The 15439-nt window shown below is 31.4% G+C and overlaps 2 protein-coding genes across 2 annotated transcripts in view; both read left to right on the top strand.

Annotated features, from left to right (window-relative positions):
• The window catches only part of LOC117149945 (dynein beta chain, ciliary-like), a 33437-nt gene extending 24128 nt beyond the window's left edge, over positions 1 to 9309 (top strand). Inside the window, exons 3-6 of the mRNA XM_033316846.1 lie at positions 8252 to 8425; positions 8481 to 8740; positions 8798 to 9137; positions 9191 to 9309. Of these exons, the coding sequence (XP_033172737.1) occupies positions 8252 to 8425; positions 8481 to 8740; positions 8798 to 9137; positions 9191 to 9262 (846 nt within the window). The 3' untranslated portion in view covers positions 9263 to 9309. The remainder of the gene's footprint in view (positions 1 to 8251; positions 8426 to 8480; positions 8741 to 8797; positions 9138 to 9190) is intronic.
• Positions 9310 to 9722: 413 nt separating this feature from the next.
• LOC117149944 lies at positions 9723 to 10800 on the top strand (the record flags this gene model as incomplete). Its single annotated transcript, XM_033316845.1, has 4 exons — positions 9723 to 10075; positions 10133 to 10245; positions 10297 to 10588; positions 10647 to 10800. Coding segments are annotated over exons 1-4 (769 nt in total), but the record flags the coding sequence as incomplete, so codon positions are not given.
• Between the last annotated feature and the right edge of the window lie 4639 nt (positions 10801 to 15439).

Genomic DNA, 15439 nt, shown 5'->3' with positions numbered 1-15439 from the left:
CTAGATCGGATTGTAAGTCCAAATGGCGCGAAATGTCCTTGTGCTGGAGGCATAACTTAACATTGTCTGCGCAAATGAGTACACGCGAATGTTTTATTACTAAGTGGAGGTTGTTAATAAATAAGGTATAAAGAAGCGGACCAAGGTGGCTCCTTTGTGGGACACCAGATGTGACTCGGAGTTTTCAAGATAGAGAATTTTTAAAGAGAACTTGTTCCGTACTGCCGTTCTGATAGCTTGAAATCCATACTAAAACATCAATAGGGAAACCTTATAGATCAAGTTTCCTTACTCTAGAAGAAAATGATTAACAGAGTCAAATACTTTACTAACGTCAGTGTAGATGACATCTGTTTGAAGATTATTTTTGAAGCCCTGTATTACGAAAGAAATTGATCTGCGTTTCATAAAACCATGCTGACACGGTGATATGATTGATCTACAAAGGTGCTCCAAGTGAGGAGTGATAACATTTTCAAAAAGTTTTGGGATAGCTTACATCCAATTTGCTACATTTTAAAGAGAAATCACAAAGGACTCCTTCCATATATGTGCGAACTGTCAACATCCCAGGGATAAGGTAAACAGATTCAGTAGAGGCTTGCACAAGGCTTCCGCACAGAATCTGAGCACACAACCAGGGATTCCGTCGGGACCTGGCGAATAGACACGCTGAAGATCGTACGGCAGTGAGCTGTATGGTGGGGCAAAATATTAGATTCGACTTAGGTACCGCATAAGAGTATGGCTGTTCGGGACTTCGTCAACCAATGCGGTTTTTAAGGTTATCCAATCACGAATTTCATGCTGACTACGAATAAAAAGCTTTGCCGCTCCACTAAGTCGTTGATTTTTATATATGTACACCCTTACTCCGATTGCTTTATTTTAAATTGGCTTTAAATTAAAGCCATACTGAGCAAAGGTCTGTTTTGTAATTCATGTTTCCTTCCATCTCAGCTTAGTCCTAATACTCTTAATTTTTCTCGTAACTCTTCATCTAGAAGTGCCAATATCTCTTTCCTCTCATTTTACCCGTCAAGCCCACACTTTTGAAATATGTTTTGATGCTTTTCCTTATTTTTATTATTCTTTTAAATTGGAATTGATTTGCCAAAAACGTTTTTTCTGCGCCCACTCTAACGCCGAAAACCGCACAGAACATCCACGCCCACGCTTTTGAAAAATGTTATTTCATTTTTTCGTTTTATTGTTTGTCTTTCCCATTTTTATCGGTATTCCAACAAAACTTTGACCATGACACTCCTTTATGGATGCCCCAGAAAAAATAATGAAATTTCGGGTTCGCATTCCCATTAGCTGAGTAACTGGTATCTAATAGTGGGGCAACTCGACCAAGCTTTCTCTCTTGTTATGCCCTTTACTCGTATAGTGAAATGGAATACTAAATTCGTTAAAAAGGAAAGTAGAAGGATGCGTTTTCGACCACATAAAGTATATGTCGGAGTCCGAGTCCAAACACTTTTAGACAGGACCACCTTAACACCCTAAATCGAAAACTTTTGAATATTTTTTTAATTTTTTCCAATATCCTTCCTCTCTGACGATTTCCCACAAAAATTATGAAATTTCGCGTTCGCATTCACACAAGCTGAGTAACGGGTATCTGATAGTCGAGAAACTCGACTTTAGCATTCTCTCTGGTTTGATTTATAAACTTCTCCTTTTCCGTGATGTGTTCTTTCAATGTTAGTTTAATGTCAAGGGTGATCCAGGAAATGCCGACGAGATTGAGAATTGAAATTTGTTTATAAACTGTGGAAGGAAGCTATGTTCATGGGTTGGATAACTCTCCCCCTTCTAAAATGACGCGTCCCGCTTCATTATTAATTTCGTTCAAACGTTCATTTAATTCTGTTAAAAATTCTACATCACTATTTGGTTTTTCTGGTTCTGGCCGTTTTTGTTTGGTTACAAATATATAATATCTGAATTTTACTATTAATATAGTTAAGAAATACAAAATGATTAAAATTAATAATATAAATGAAATTGAAATTTTCCAATTGTAAATTTCAATAAATGGGTTTAAAATATTAATGTTGTCAAGAGAAAGTTCTGAATCGTTGGATTTTATATATTCTGATATTTCTAAGTTTTTAAAGTGGTTGGTAGTTATGTATTCAAGTATTTTGTTTTCTGAATTGGTGTATGAAATATTATTTATTGTAGTTGTGCTGTTAAATGTTATTAAATATGACCCGTTTAAATGAGAATCGTTCACAATATTATTTCCATTTATTAGAATGGCACCTTCTATATTCTTATTTTTTTCTAGAATTTTAGTGCAAATTGATTTTTTTCCATTTAGTAAGCGGGTAAAACAAGTCTTATCTTTACTTATAATACAATAGTTGTTAAAAAGTTCGTTCTTAAAATTAGATATTTCATAAAAGGTATTTTCGCATTTTGCGACCTGATTACTTATAAGTAATTTTCCATCATTATGTGAAATGGATCTGGCATAGTAAATTTCGCATCTGTTTGTTATAACGGTGTATTTTATATAAATTATTAAGAGTTCTTTATGCAATACAATTTTGAATATGGCGATGTCCATTAAGTCTGCAATAAGTACAGGCTGTTGTTCGTGATCTAATATTTCTTTAATGTCTTCATTATTTAAAATTTTTGTGTTGAATAGATCAATTTTGGCCAGTGTGATAGTATCAATAATGTTTTGTAAGTCAAATGTTAATAAACGTAAACGATGTTTTCGTAATGGCAATTCTTGATCGATAAAAATGTTTTTAAAATGATCGGAAAGTGATTTTATCTCTTTAAACAATTTGGAATTAATAATAAATTGTTGGTTATTGTTTTCAATTAAATCATTTATTTTATTCTGTATTTTAATGAAATCATCGTGATCCGGAGTTCCAGCTAACCATTTCCAAACAGTGCCTAACTCATTTATTCCCCTTTTTGATCTAGTTGATATCAGTTGTGACAAAATTAATTCTATTATCTGTATTTCGTAAGTAATTTCCCATTCCCAATTTTTATCTTTTCTTACATATCCTGATTCTAGATTGATTATTTCTTTATAAAAACTTAAGTTAGTTACGTGGAATAAGTCAGCATATGATTCATAGGTAAGGACATCCTTTTTGTCCTTGAACAGGAAGAATTCGTGATTGGAGTAATCAATTATTTCTGAAGTGGTTATCATTACGAATGTTATTAGAAGTAATAAGAAATGCATTTTCTGTAATTTTATAAAAAAAATATGGAATTTGTTAAAACTTAATGTTGTCTTTGTGAATAGTCCTGTTTATATTATTGATTATAACTTTGTTAGGTAAGTTTTCCTTAACAACCTGTTTTTTGTATCTAGTTTTTAGCTTATTTCTTTCTCCGTGTTTCTTTTCATAAACAACTTGACCTACATGATATTCTTTTTCTTTACGACCTTCATTGTGTGTTACTAACATTTTTTCTTGTGTGTTCTTTAGAATTCTTGAAATGTTTTCGTGATCAACTTTATTATATAGAATATCAAAAGGTTTTTGGTTTGTTGTAGAATGAATGCTTTGATTGAATTCTTTTGCGGCTCTAATAATTATTTCAGAATTGTCAGTGAGATTAAATTCTTCCTTTATACAACGAGCTAATTCTGTTAATGTTGAATGTGCCCTTTCTACTTGTCCGTTCGAGGTACTGTGTCTGGGGTCGGCGAAATGTAGAGCAGAGGTGAAGCTCGGTTCATTATCAGTCATAATTACTTTGGCGTGGGGAAAATGTTGGAGTAATTCCATTACTTTATTCTCGATGTTTAGTTTATTTTGAATTTCTTTTACAACCAGGAATTTTGAATATGCGACAATACAGGTTAAGAAAATAAGACTTTGCGCGTAATAAATGTCGATGTGTAAATTCTCTCCTTCTTTAGTTGGAATAGGAGCTTCCCCAATAAGGATTTTAATAGGATGCCGGTTGTATTTATTTTCGTTGCAAATTGTACAATTTTTTACATATTCCTTTAATTTTATATATAAATTTGGCCAATAAAATAATCTATTGATTTGTTTATAATTTTCGTCTAGTCCTCTGTGAGCACGGCTATGAGTTTCTTCTATTATGATAGCCTTATCTTCATTATTTTCCACGTCTTGTAAAAATATTTTAGTATAAAGAAATTTGTTGGTAAAGTTATTTTTTAATGGTAATTGAATATGATAAAGATCTTCTAAAGTGCAATGAATTCCTACCGTTATGTTTGGTTTTAGATACTCCCTTAATATTTCTATTAAGTTTTCTGGCGTATCATATTCAATTATATGTCTTGTCTTATCAAAAACATTCAATGACTCATGTATTGTATACCTCCCCTTTGTTAATAACAGCTGTTGTTGGAACTGATTTAACGGTTTTCGGGTCTCTTGTATTACATTTTCAAAACTACTTTCGGCAGAATGCTGTGTATTTTGATCTGAGTTTGATTGTTCTAAGTCGCTGTTAGTAATATTATTTATTTTTATGTCGGCTACGACATTAGTTGTTCCGGGTTTATATATTATTTTCGGGGTGAAACTTTCTATAAAGGAGTACCATCTTTTCATTTCTACGTTCGGGTTTTTATTTGAGATTGTGAAAGATAAAGATTGATGGTCTGTTTGTATTTCTATACCAATTACACCATATAAGTAATTCCTGAGATTTTTAAGAGCCCAAACTATTGCCAACAATTCTTTTTTATTTGTGGCATAAAGTTGTTCGGTTTTATTTAAAGTTTTGGATATGAAAGTAATTGGTTTATTATCCTGTGATAAAACTGCTCCGATAGCTACATCTGATGCGTCTGTCGTTAAAGTGAATTTTTTGTTATAATCTGGTTGAACTCCAACCAGATTCCACTTGTGCTATTAAATTATCTTTAAGTTCTTTAAAAGCTTTAACAGCTGGGTCGTCTAACTGTATTGTAATTTTTGTAGACATTCTCCTAGAAATTTTTCCATTATCGCCTCCTAGGTATCTGGTTAAAGGTTTGGCAATTTTTGCATAATTTCGGACAAATTTACGGTAATAGCCGGTGAGGCCTAGAAAACTACGAAGCTCTCTAATGTTTTGTGGGATCGGATACTTCATAATTGTGGAGATTTTCTCAGGATCTGTTTTAATTACATTGTGAGATACTATATAACCTAGAAATGCTGTTTCTAATTTAAAGAATTTTGATTTTTCTAGAGAAATTTTCATTTTTGCTTGTTGTAAAATATTTATTATTTGAATTAAATCTGTGTAATGTTGTTCAATTGTATTAGAAAAGATTATTATATCATCCATATAAACATGACAAGTTTTTCCGACTTGTTCTCTCAATATGTCATCCATTGCTCTTTGAAATATTCTAGGGGCGTTTGTTAACCCAAATGGCATACGTAAGAATTCAAATTTTCCGTTATTTATAGAGAAAGCTGTTTTTTCAATATCTTAATTTTTCATTAAAATTTGGTGGAATTCTGATTCCAGATCAATTGTTGAGAAATATTTTGACTTCCCTAAGTTAGATAATATTACAGACGGATCTTGCATCGGGTATCTGTCAGGTATTGTGCTTTCATTTAATTTTTTGTAGTCAATAACTAGTCGATGTTTTGGAGATCCATCTTTATCTTGACCTTTTTTGGGCACTACTAAGACTGGTGAATTGTAGCGGCTTCTACTTGGTCTTATAATTTGTTCTTTTAGCATTCTATCGATTTCATTATTGACGAAATCTGAGACTGACATAGCATAAGGATATTGTTTGCTATAAATTGCTCTGTCATTGACTGTATTTATTTCTCCTCGAATATCGGTACGTAAAGGAATTTGCGTATTTATTTTAGAATGCTCCTTTTCATTTTTTTTCATAACTTTTTTTTCAAATTCTTTTATTTGATTTGAAATTATATTTAGGTTATGAATTTTTTCTCAACGACTCAACGACTGCGTGCTCGGTATTTGTGGATTCCAAGCTATTTGGTTTAAGACTGACGGAATTAACATCGTCGGCTTGTTTTTTTTAATCCCAAACTGATATATTGTTTATTAGCGGATAAATCTACTCTGGCGTGCTCAGGATTTTCAAATCCCGAACTATTAGTTTTATTAATGACGGATAATTCAACGTCGTTGTGCTCAGGATTCATTGATCCCAAGCTATATAAACTGCCTTCAGCAATTACCGTTTCTGTTTTATATATCTTTTGCTCATCTAAATATTTTTTAATTATATATTCTTTTAATGGAAGAATATTTTTTTCCTCAATTAAACACAAATCGTTTTTATCCTCGTCAAAATATTGGAGTTTCTCTTTATTTCCCTTATACTCCATGATTCCTTTCTCAATATCTAATTTAGCTCCAATCTTTCTTAACAAATTGAATCCAATTAATAGATCAGATTCTAAACCCTCAATTTCATAGAATAAATGTTGTTCCCCAAATATATTTATCAAATGATAATATTTTATGATAATATTTCTATCCCGCCCGCAGATAGAGTTGATACTGAACCTCCGGTTGCCATTGTTAAATTTAAATTATCAAAACTATTTATCAAATCTTCCAGATTGTTTTAAATTAAATTGCTATTGTAATATTTAATTTTAATGTAGTATTCTCTGTATCTTAATCTTAATTTTTATTTAGAGACTTAGTGTTGTTTTTATCTGCTCACGATACTTTCCGTGGGAGTTCTTCCTTCAGCGTAGTTGGTGGAGGGTAGGGGTCTTCCTTCAATTGGTTGGTCTTAATAATTCTTTGTTGGAGTCTTCCTTCAATTGGGTCGTCTTGATTAAAATTTATTGGGGTCTTCCTTCAATTTTTTATATAGCCTTTTTTTAAATTTGTTTGAATTTCTTTGGGTTCGTAGTTGAGTTCTGAATTTTTATAATTATGTTATGTTTATTATTATTATGTTCTCGTAATTTGTATTAAGTATTCAGTCCACCTTTTTATGTTAAATTCTTAATTGGATTATTGCATTTATTGATTTCCAATTAAGTTTTTTATCACGATCACTTTCACAGTAGTTAGGTGTCGTTGTATTGTTGTGGATGTTTTAATTTTTCCACTAAAAATATGGATTGTTGGCGGCGCGAGTTCCGTTTTATATTTAACATATTATCGTTAATATTTATTTAGAACTTTTAAATACGCCATTGGGCGACACGTTGGGCGCCAATTAAAAGTGTTACTCTTTATTTATTTAAAAAAATAAATTTTATTTTTTATTATTTAACATTTATTTGGTGATAAACTTTTTCACTTATACTATTACGAGACACTTGGTAGCTTATCTTTAACTTCGAGCTGTTGACGATCTCGTCCCGATTCAGACTGATCTTCAAATTCTAAGTCCTAATCAAATCAACCTCGGCCAGAAGCTTTTCTTTCGGAAAATTACCGAACTTTCGATAAAAGCTTTATGCTGGAATTATTCCACTGCATTGTGAAATTCAATTATGCTGATCGATGCAGTTTTTGATTGATGCGCAATAAGTCGGCCGTGGTTTGGTCTCCAAGCGGAAGCTGTGTTTACGTTAAGTTTGGGTTCCTTATGTTAGCGGGTAGCTGAGTGCTGGCAAAGGCAATGACAAAAACAAAGGCAAAGGAAATGCCGACGAGATTGAGAATTGGAATTTGTTTATAAACTGTGGAAGGGAGCTATGTTCATGGGTTGGATAACTTGCACATAGATACTTTTGCGGATTAATTTTTTTATAAATCACTGATTTTAGTTCGCTGATCAGCACTGCTAGTTGTATATACCGTATTAAAAGGATTTAGTGCAATTTAGTTTGAAACTTTCATAAGTCTAAAAAATAAAGCTTTATTTAAGTGAATAATTACAAGGCTTAATTTTGAACTCAACTTATTGATCTAGATTGGTTCACGTTCAAGCTTCTGTCTCGAGCCTTTTAAATATGGACTTTTGAGTTAGTTCTTAGATTTTTACGATTTTATTTATTGAAATTCAAACTTCTGATTTCGAGCTTTTCAGTCCGGACTAGGGCAACAGATGTTTGGTTTACTGGTGGGTGATTTATTTTGGTTTTTCGATTTAATCGTCTGGACAATTTGGCTTTAGGGTTTTCTTAAACTTGTAGTGAAATTATGATAAATATGAAAAGAGTAATTTCTTTCTTATATTTTGCATAATTATATCTTACTCGTACTCACAGATTTTGCTTTCTTAGTTTTTGTATCAGAATGGTAACAACTTTCTCTCTTTTTACAATAGGATGTTGTTATAGAGTTCTTGAACAATCCCAATAAGAAACGTATAATATTCACAATCAATTCGGGTGGACAACTTTATCCATCCTACAGCTTTCCAGTCAGACCACGGTATAAAGTTGCTTACTTTATTCGGTATTTAATACCACTTCATTTAACAGATGAAAATATGCTTAATGTGAGTATAAATATCTTATATTGTAAATGATATCTAACCATTTTAAGTTTTTTAGTCGCTTCTTATTGGTGATCTATTACCGAACCCATTAGCAAATTTATCAGTACTTTGCGACGAAGTATTTTTTCCACTGCTAAATAACACAGTAAATCAAGTGGGATGGACCAATGTGATCGCAAACGATATGAAGACAGAGTCTCAAGAAATGCGAAATGGAATTGCCCAGATGAAAGGTCTCGTTATAAACCGTACAATTTTTCCTCTTCCTATTTGTATGGATGAAGTCATGCAAGCCGCTCCAGCTATTGCCATGGGGTAAATTAATAATTTACTTAGATTTTTTAGTGTACAAGGAATTTTCGGACATTTCAGGGATATTTCTGTAGTTAACCCTCTTATGAAGCACTCGCTCGAGTTTATGGTTGTAAAATGGCTTGATTCCGTTGAAGACCTCGTAAATATAAAAGCTGGAGAAAAAATATATTCGAAAGAAAATTTTCCACTACCAGAGGCAATATTTTCATTTTGGGAGTCACGTTTGGAAAACCTTGAGAGCTTGGCTGAACAACTAGGAGATAGGCGTATAAAGACTATTGGTTTCGTTCTTGAAAAAATTCAATCAATTTTCGAGCATTCTTATCGGAGAATTGTTGAATTAGTACTTGAATCTTTAGCAGAGGCTAGAGACATAACTAAGTGCTTGTCCCCATTGGTAAATTATATAACTTTTCAAATTACTAGTTAAAAATAAAACAAAAATTTTAGAAAAAAAAATGGACAAGTTTGAAACAAACGATATGGACGAGAACCGATCAGATATACGACCACTTATGCTAACAGTTGGATTAGTGTGGGGTCACTCGCGGTATTTTCACACTTTGAATAATATGACACTTTTTTTTAACTTGTTTCATAACTCTCTTATCGATTGCGTCAACAGAACAGTAGAGCCAGACTCCATATTCCAAGGTGATGTCGACGAAGCCTATAAAAAATTGGACATAAATATGCAGCACCTGGAATATTACAAGTAGGTATATTTCAAATGAATTGAAAAAAACACTGATTTATCTGGTAATTTAGATCTATATATAATGAATGCAGAAACTCTCTTAAGAAATTTAAGATAGGTACAACATTTAACTCGCAGGACTGGACCTGGCATCACTATGAAATATTCGGTCGATTAGATAAATTTTTGGTCCGAATGGAAGAGCTAAAAGACCTATTTAATACTGTCCGTGACTTTCAAAAATTGGAAAAAATTGTTATGGGGGGCTAAAGGGCAGGCAGGTTACTTCCGCTCTTGAGAAAATTCTTGAAGAGTACAACAGCATATACCGTGAGTGGACAAACATTCAGTACAACCCTATTGACCCGGACGCAGAAAATTCTCTGTTCCAAAGAGATCGTTTAAGCTTCAAGGCCAAGACTGATGTAATGGAGCGCATGGTATCGTTTCAGTTTGAAAAAGGTCTTGAAGACACACATGATTTGCTTCTGGCAGGCTCTTTACTTCTTCGTCCTATTATCAAAAAGCATGTTGAACCCTTGATGCATGTCATTGTAGATGATTTTGAGGATGAGATCATGTGCGTTAAAAAGGAATTTATCAACTTTAAAAACGTTTTTACGGTGCTCGGATTAAATGTGAGTATCAAAGTAATTTCAAAAATGATTATTCCTACTTGTAATGGATTTATTAAGGAGCTGCCCACGGATGATTGCTTTCCAAAGGTTTCCGGTGCCATTTCGTTTCTGAAGAAGCTTGGGCATCGTATCATTGGCTTGCACAAGGAGCACGAACTTTACGAATATCCGTATGTTGAGAATATTAATGTTTGAAGGAATTTAAATATTTTGTTTTACAGACTTTTTGACAACGAACGCGGAGGATACGTTTCTGATATTTTTAACATTATGGTGCAGGAAATTGATGATTTCACGAAGATGTTGTTAGACAAATGGATTGTTGAGTGCTGGCAGGGAATCCAGCAAGATATCATTTTAACTCTCCTTGAAAAAGATGAAGCAAATAAACTAAGGGTTAACTTTACTGAGCGACTTATATTTGCTCTAAAAGATATTAAAGTTGTCCGACTTCTTAGTTGTGATGTTTCAGATAACTTGACCAAATTCTTCTGTCGGGAAGACGAGCTATGGGTATATTCTACTGTCAAAATTAGTTGTATAATTTATTTAAATATTTACTACCGTACAGCAAGCTCGTATTAAGCTCATGAGGATTGCAGAGTGGTATAATGACACATTCGAGCGTGCACACCCTACAGAAAAAAGGTTAATTGCAGCGGAAATGATTTTGATCGAGGAACAAATGAAGCCTTTACTCGATTCTATTAAGTGGAACGCTTTTAGTAAGTTTTATTAATTGACGATTTTTTTGATCCACTTGTTTACAGTGTTTTTATTAACAAGGTAAACTACTTAGATTTCTTTTTCATTAAGAGTAATATCGGGTCTCGCATCCGCCAGCAGTTCCTAAATTTTATTTTTGTAAACTTGTTAACTTTGGAGACACACAGCTGTTCAGCAATGACTTCTTTACTCCCTCACTCACTGTCTCTCTAAAGTACTCTCGCAACTACACCTTTTGCTTATCGTTCTGCTGTTCGCTCTGTAATTAACACTCCATTTCGTAACTAATGCATGCGCCCATCGATAGCAAACTTCGCTCAACGAAATATATATTATATATAATAAAATATAATTTTTCAAGTTTGTGGGCGCGGCAGTTTTGGGCGGTTTCTTTGTAAATTTACAAGACTAATAAAATTCTGAAAAAATATCCAAAATTGTTCAAAAATGTGGACGTGGAAGTTTTGAGCTATTTGTGGGCATTTGAGTGGGCGTGGCAAAATTTTCGCAAATCGATAGAAATTTACAGGACTAATAAAAATATGAAAAAATATCAAAACATTTCTCAAAAGTGGCAGTGGCAGTTTTGGCGGTTTGTGTGCGTTAGATTGGGCGTATCGACATTGGCAAACTAACTTGCCCTGCGTCTTAGAACAAAAATATCCAAAAATGGTTAAAAAATGCGGACGTGGCAGTTTTGGGCTATTTGTGGGCGTTTGAGAGCTGGCAGGGAATCCAGGAAGATACCATTATAACTCTCCTTGAAAAAGATGAAGCAAATGAACTAAGGATTAACTTTACTGAGCGACTTACTTTTTCCCTCAAAGATTTTAAAGTCTTATATTTGCTCTAAAAGAAATTGAAGTCGTCCGACTTCTTAGTTGCGATGTTTCAGTTAACTTGATCAAATTCTTTTGTCGGGAAGACGAACTATGGGTATATTCGACTGTCAAAATTAATTCTATAATTTAATTAAACATTTACTACCGTACCGCAGGCTCGTATTAAGCTCATGATGATTGCAGAGTGGTATACTGATACATTCGAGCGTGCACACCCTACCGAAAAAAGGTTACATGCATTGGAAATGATTTTGATCGAGGAACAAATGAAGCCTTTACTCGATTCTATTAAGTGGAACGCTTTTAGTAAGTTTTCTTAATTGACAAATTTTCTTGATCCACTGGTTTACAGTGTCTTTAAACAACTTAGACTTTTTTTCATTCAGAGTAATATCGCGTATCGCATACGCCATCAGTTCCTAAATTTTTTATTTGTAATCTTGCCAACTTTGGATACACACAGCTGTGCAGACATGTCTTCGTTATCTAGGCAAAGAGGCTGCGTGAGCTTCTAAGCTAGCTCTCTCTCTCCAGTACTCTAGCACCTACACCTTTGGCTTATCGTTCTGCTGTTCGCTCTGTAATTAACATTCCATTTTGTAACTAATGCATGCGCGCAAAGAAATATATAAATAAAAATATAAACGTATAAAATAGACGTATTATTATAAAACGTATAATCATTTCTTGAAAATAGCTAATAAAAAAGCTTATTAGCTCCAAAATTTGGTGACGGGATTTGTGTAAAACAAATAAATAGTGCAAATAACACAAAGCTTTTTAAAGCTTTAACTTTTAATTAAATCGCTGTTGCTGCCGAGTTCGTTATTGGACGCCACGCAAAACGCAAATCTTTTGCTAATCAATCATTACAAATTTACAAGACTAATAAAATTATAAAAAAATATCCAACAATTCTTCAAATGGATGGACGTGTCTGTTTAGAACGGTTGGCGAGGCAAAACTTCAGAGAGCGTAAAGATCGCATTCATTTTAAAAAATGATAAGAATAAAGCTGTTTTGGTTGCTGAACTGCAAAGTGATTTCTTTCTGTTCGAAATTGAAAAAAAAGTTGAAAGGGCTGTTTCGTTGCAGACAAATTTAATGGGAAAGTGGCGAGAATATTAAAGGTCCTTGCCATCTCGATCAGGTTTCGGTTAGCGCGCTCGGCTAAACCGTTTTGTTGTGGGTTGTACGGTACAGTCAATTGTCTCTTTATGCCGTTTTCTATCAAGATAAATTGAAACGCTTTACTCAAATACTCACGCCCGTTGTCGCTCCTTAATGCCTTCAACTTCTTGGCGCTTTGGTTTTCGGCAAATGCTTTAGACTCTTTAAATTTGTCAGTATTTCATCTCTCGTCTTTATGAATTACACAAACATGTATCTCGTTTTGGCATCTACAAAGGTGACAAAGTAGCGTGCTCCTCCAACAGACGTTGCTTGAATTGGACCACAGATATCACTATGCACTAGCTCCAGTACTTCATTTGAGCGATTTCCAGAGGCTTCAAACATATTTTGCTTATTGCGCTACTCAAACAATAATAATACGCTATAATATAATAAAATATAATATAATATAATATAATAAGATATAATATATCATAAAATATAAATAAATATATATATATATAATATAATATAATATTTAATATAATATAATATAATATATTATAATATATTATAATATAATATAATATAATATAATATAATATAATATAATATAATATAATATAATATAAATATAATATAATATAATATAATATAATATAATATAATATAATATAATATAATATAATATAATATAATATAATATAATATAATATAATATAATATAATATAATATAATATAATATAATATAATATAATATAATATAATATAATATAATATAATATAATATAATATAATATAATATAATATAATATAATATAATATAATATAATATAATATAATATAATATAATATAATATAATATAATATAATATAATATAATATAATATATATAATATAATATAATATAATATAATATAATATAATATAATATAATATAATATAATATAATATAATATAATATAATATAATATAATATAATATAATATAATATAATATAATATAATATAATATAATATAATATAATATAATATAATATAATATAATATAATATAATATAATATAATATAATATAATATAATATAATATAATATAATATAATATAATATAATATAATATAATATAATATAATATAATATAATATAATATAATATAATATAATATAATATAATATAATATAATAAAATAATATAATATAATATAATATAATATAATATAATATAATATAATATAATATAATATAATATAATATAATATAATATAATATAATATAATATAATATAATATAATATAATATAATATAATATAATATAATATATAATATAACCAAAATAATGGTAACAATTATAAAGGCCGTGGCTACTCAAATAGAGGAAGCCGAAACAATCAAAATAGATGTAATAAAAATAATAACGCTAGTATGAGAGTAACCCAAAATAATTCGGGAAACTCGCAATGCAATAAATAAAGCTCATGTACATTCAATCAATCTAAGTATAAATATATTCATTTCATTTGGCCATGTGGTAACAGGAAAAGTATTAATTTTCTTAGTTGACACGGGTGCAGATATTTCAATACTAAAAGAAGAAGCCGACTACTTCAATAGGATCTAAGATGTCATTCAAGGCAAAAGCCAAGAGATTATCAAATTTAAGGGCTTAACCTCAATAGAGCTACAAACCAATAAATACATAATCCCTCACAATTTTCATATTGTTAATCAACAATTTCCCATACCATGCGATGGAATAATTGGCATTGAATTTATAAAAAAATTTAACTGCCAATTACGCTTCAAACCAAAGGAAGATTGGTTTATCATTAGACCCAATAATTTAAAATTTCCGATTTATGTTCCAATAACATACAACTCTGGTAATAATAGATTATTATTACCAGCTAGATCACAAGTTGTCCGAAAAATCAATATAACTTCAATTGAAGATACAAATATATTGATCCCAAACCAAGAAATAGAAACAGGTTATTATTTAGCGAATACCATTTCAACATCAAACGATGTTTATATCCGAATATTAAATACGCATCATACTGATAAACTAGTAGATGCATACAACCTAAAATACGAGCCATTTTCAAATTATGATGTGGTTCAACCAAATAAAGAAACCAGAGAACATACTGTCATGTCTCAATTGTCAAAACATTTTCCACCACAATTCAAAACCCAGCTGCAAATGCTTTGTAGTAAATACACTGATATATTTCTATTTGTATCAGTATCGGAATACAATAGTTCATTACTATTAGTACCTAAAAAATATCTTCCAGGCTCAGATGAAAAAAAATGGCGATTAGTAATTGACTATCATCAAATCAATAAAAAATTGTTGTCTGATAAATTTCCACTCCCAGAATTGAGGATATTTTGGATCAGATAGGTCGAGCCAAATATTTTTCATGCCTTGACTTGATATCAGGTTATCACCAAATTGAACTTGAGAAGAGTACAAGAGATATAAATTCATTTTCAAAAACAAACGAATCATATCGTTTTACTCGATTACCATTTAGACTGAAAATAGCGCCGAATTCTTTTCGAAGAATGATGACTATTGCATTTTCTGGCCTTGAGCCAACGCAAGCATTTATCTATATAGTGAAATATCCATAAGTCCCTAAGACTTAAGCACATGCCTACACACCAATACGTTGTAT

The sequence above is a fragment of the Drosophila mauritiana genome, unplaced genomic scaffold, assembly GCF_004382145.1.
Source record: "Drosophila mauritiana strain mau12 unplaced genomic scaffold, ASM438214v1 Y_01, whole genome shotgun sequence".
NCBI lineage: Eukaryota > Metazoa > Arthropoda > Insecta > Diptera > Drosophilidae > Drosophila > Drosophila mauritiana.
This window is presented reverse-complemented; position numbering and strand designations above follow the sequence as displayed.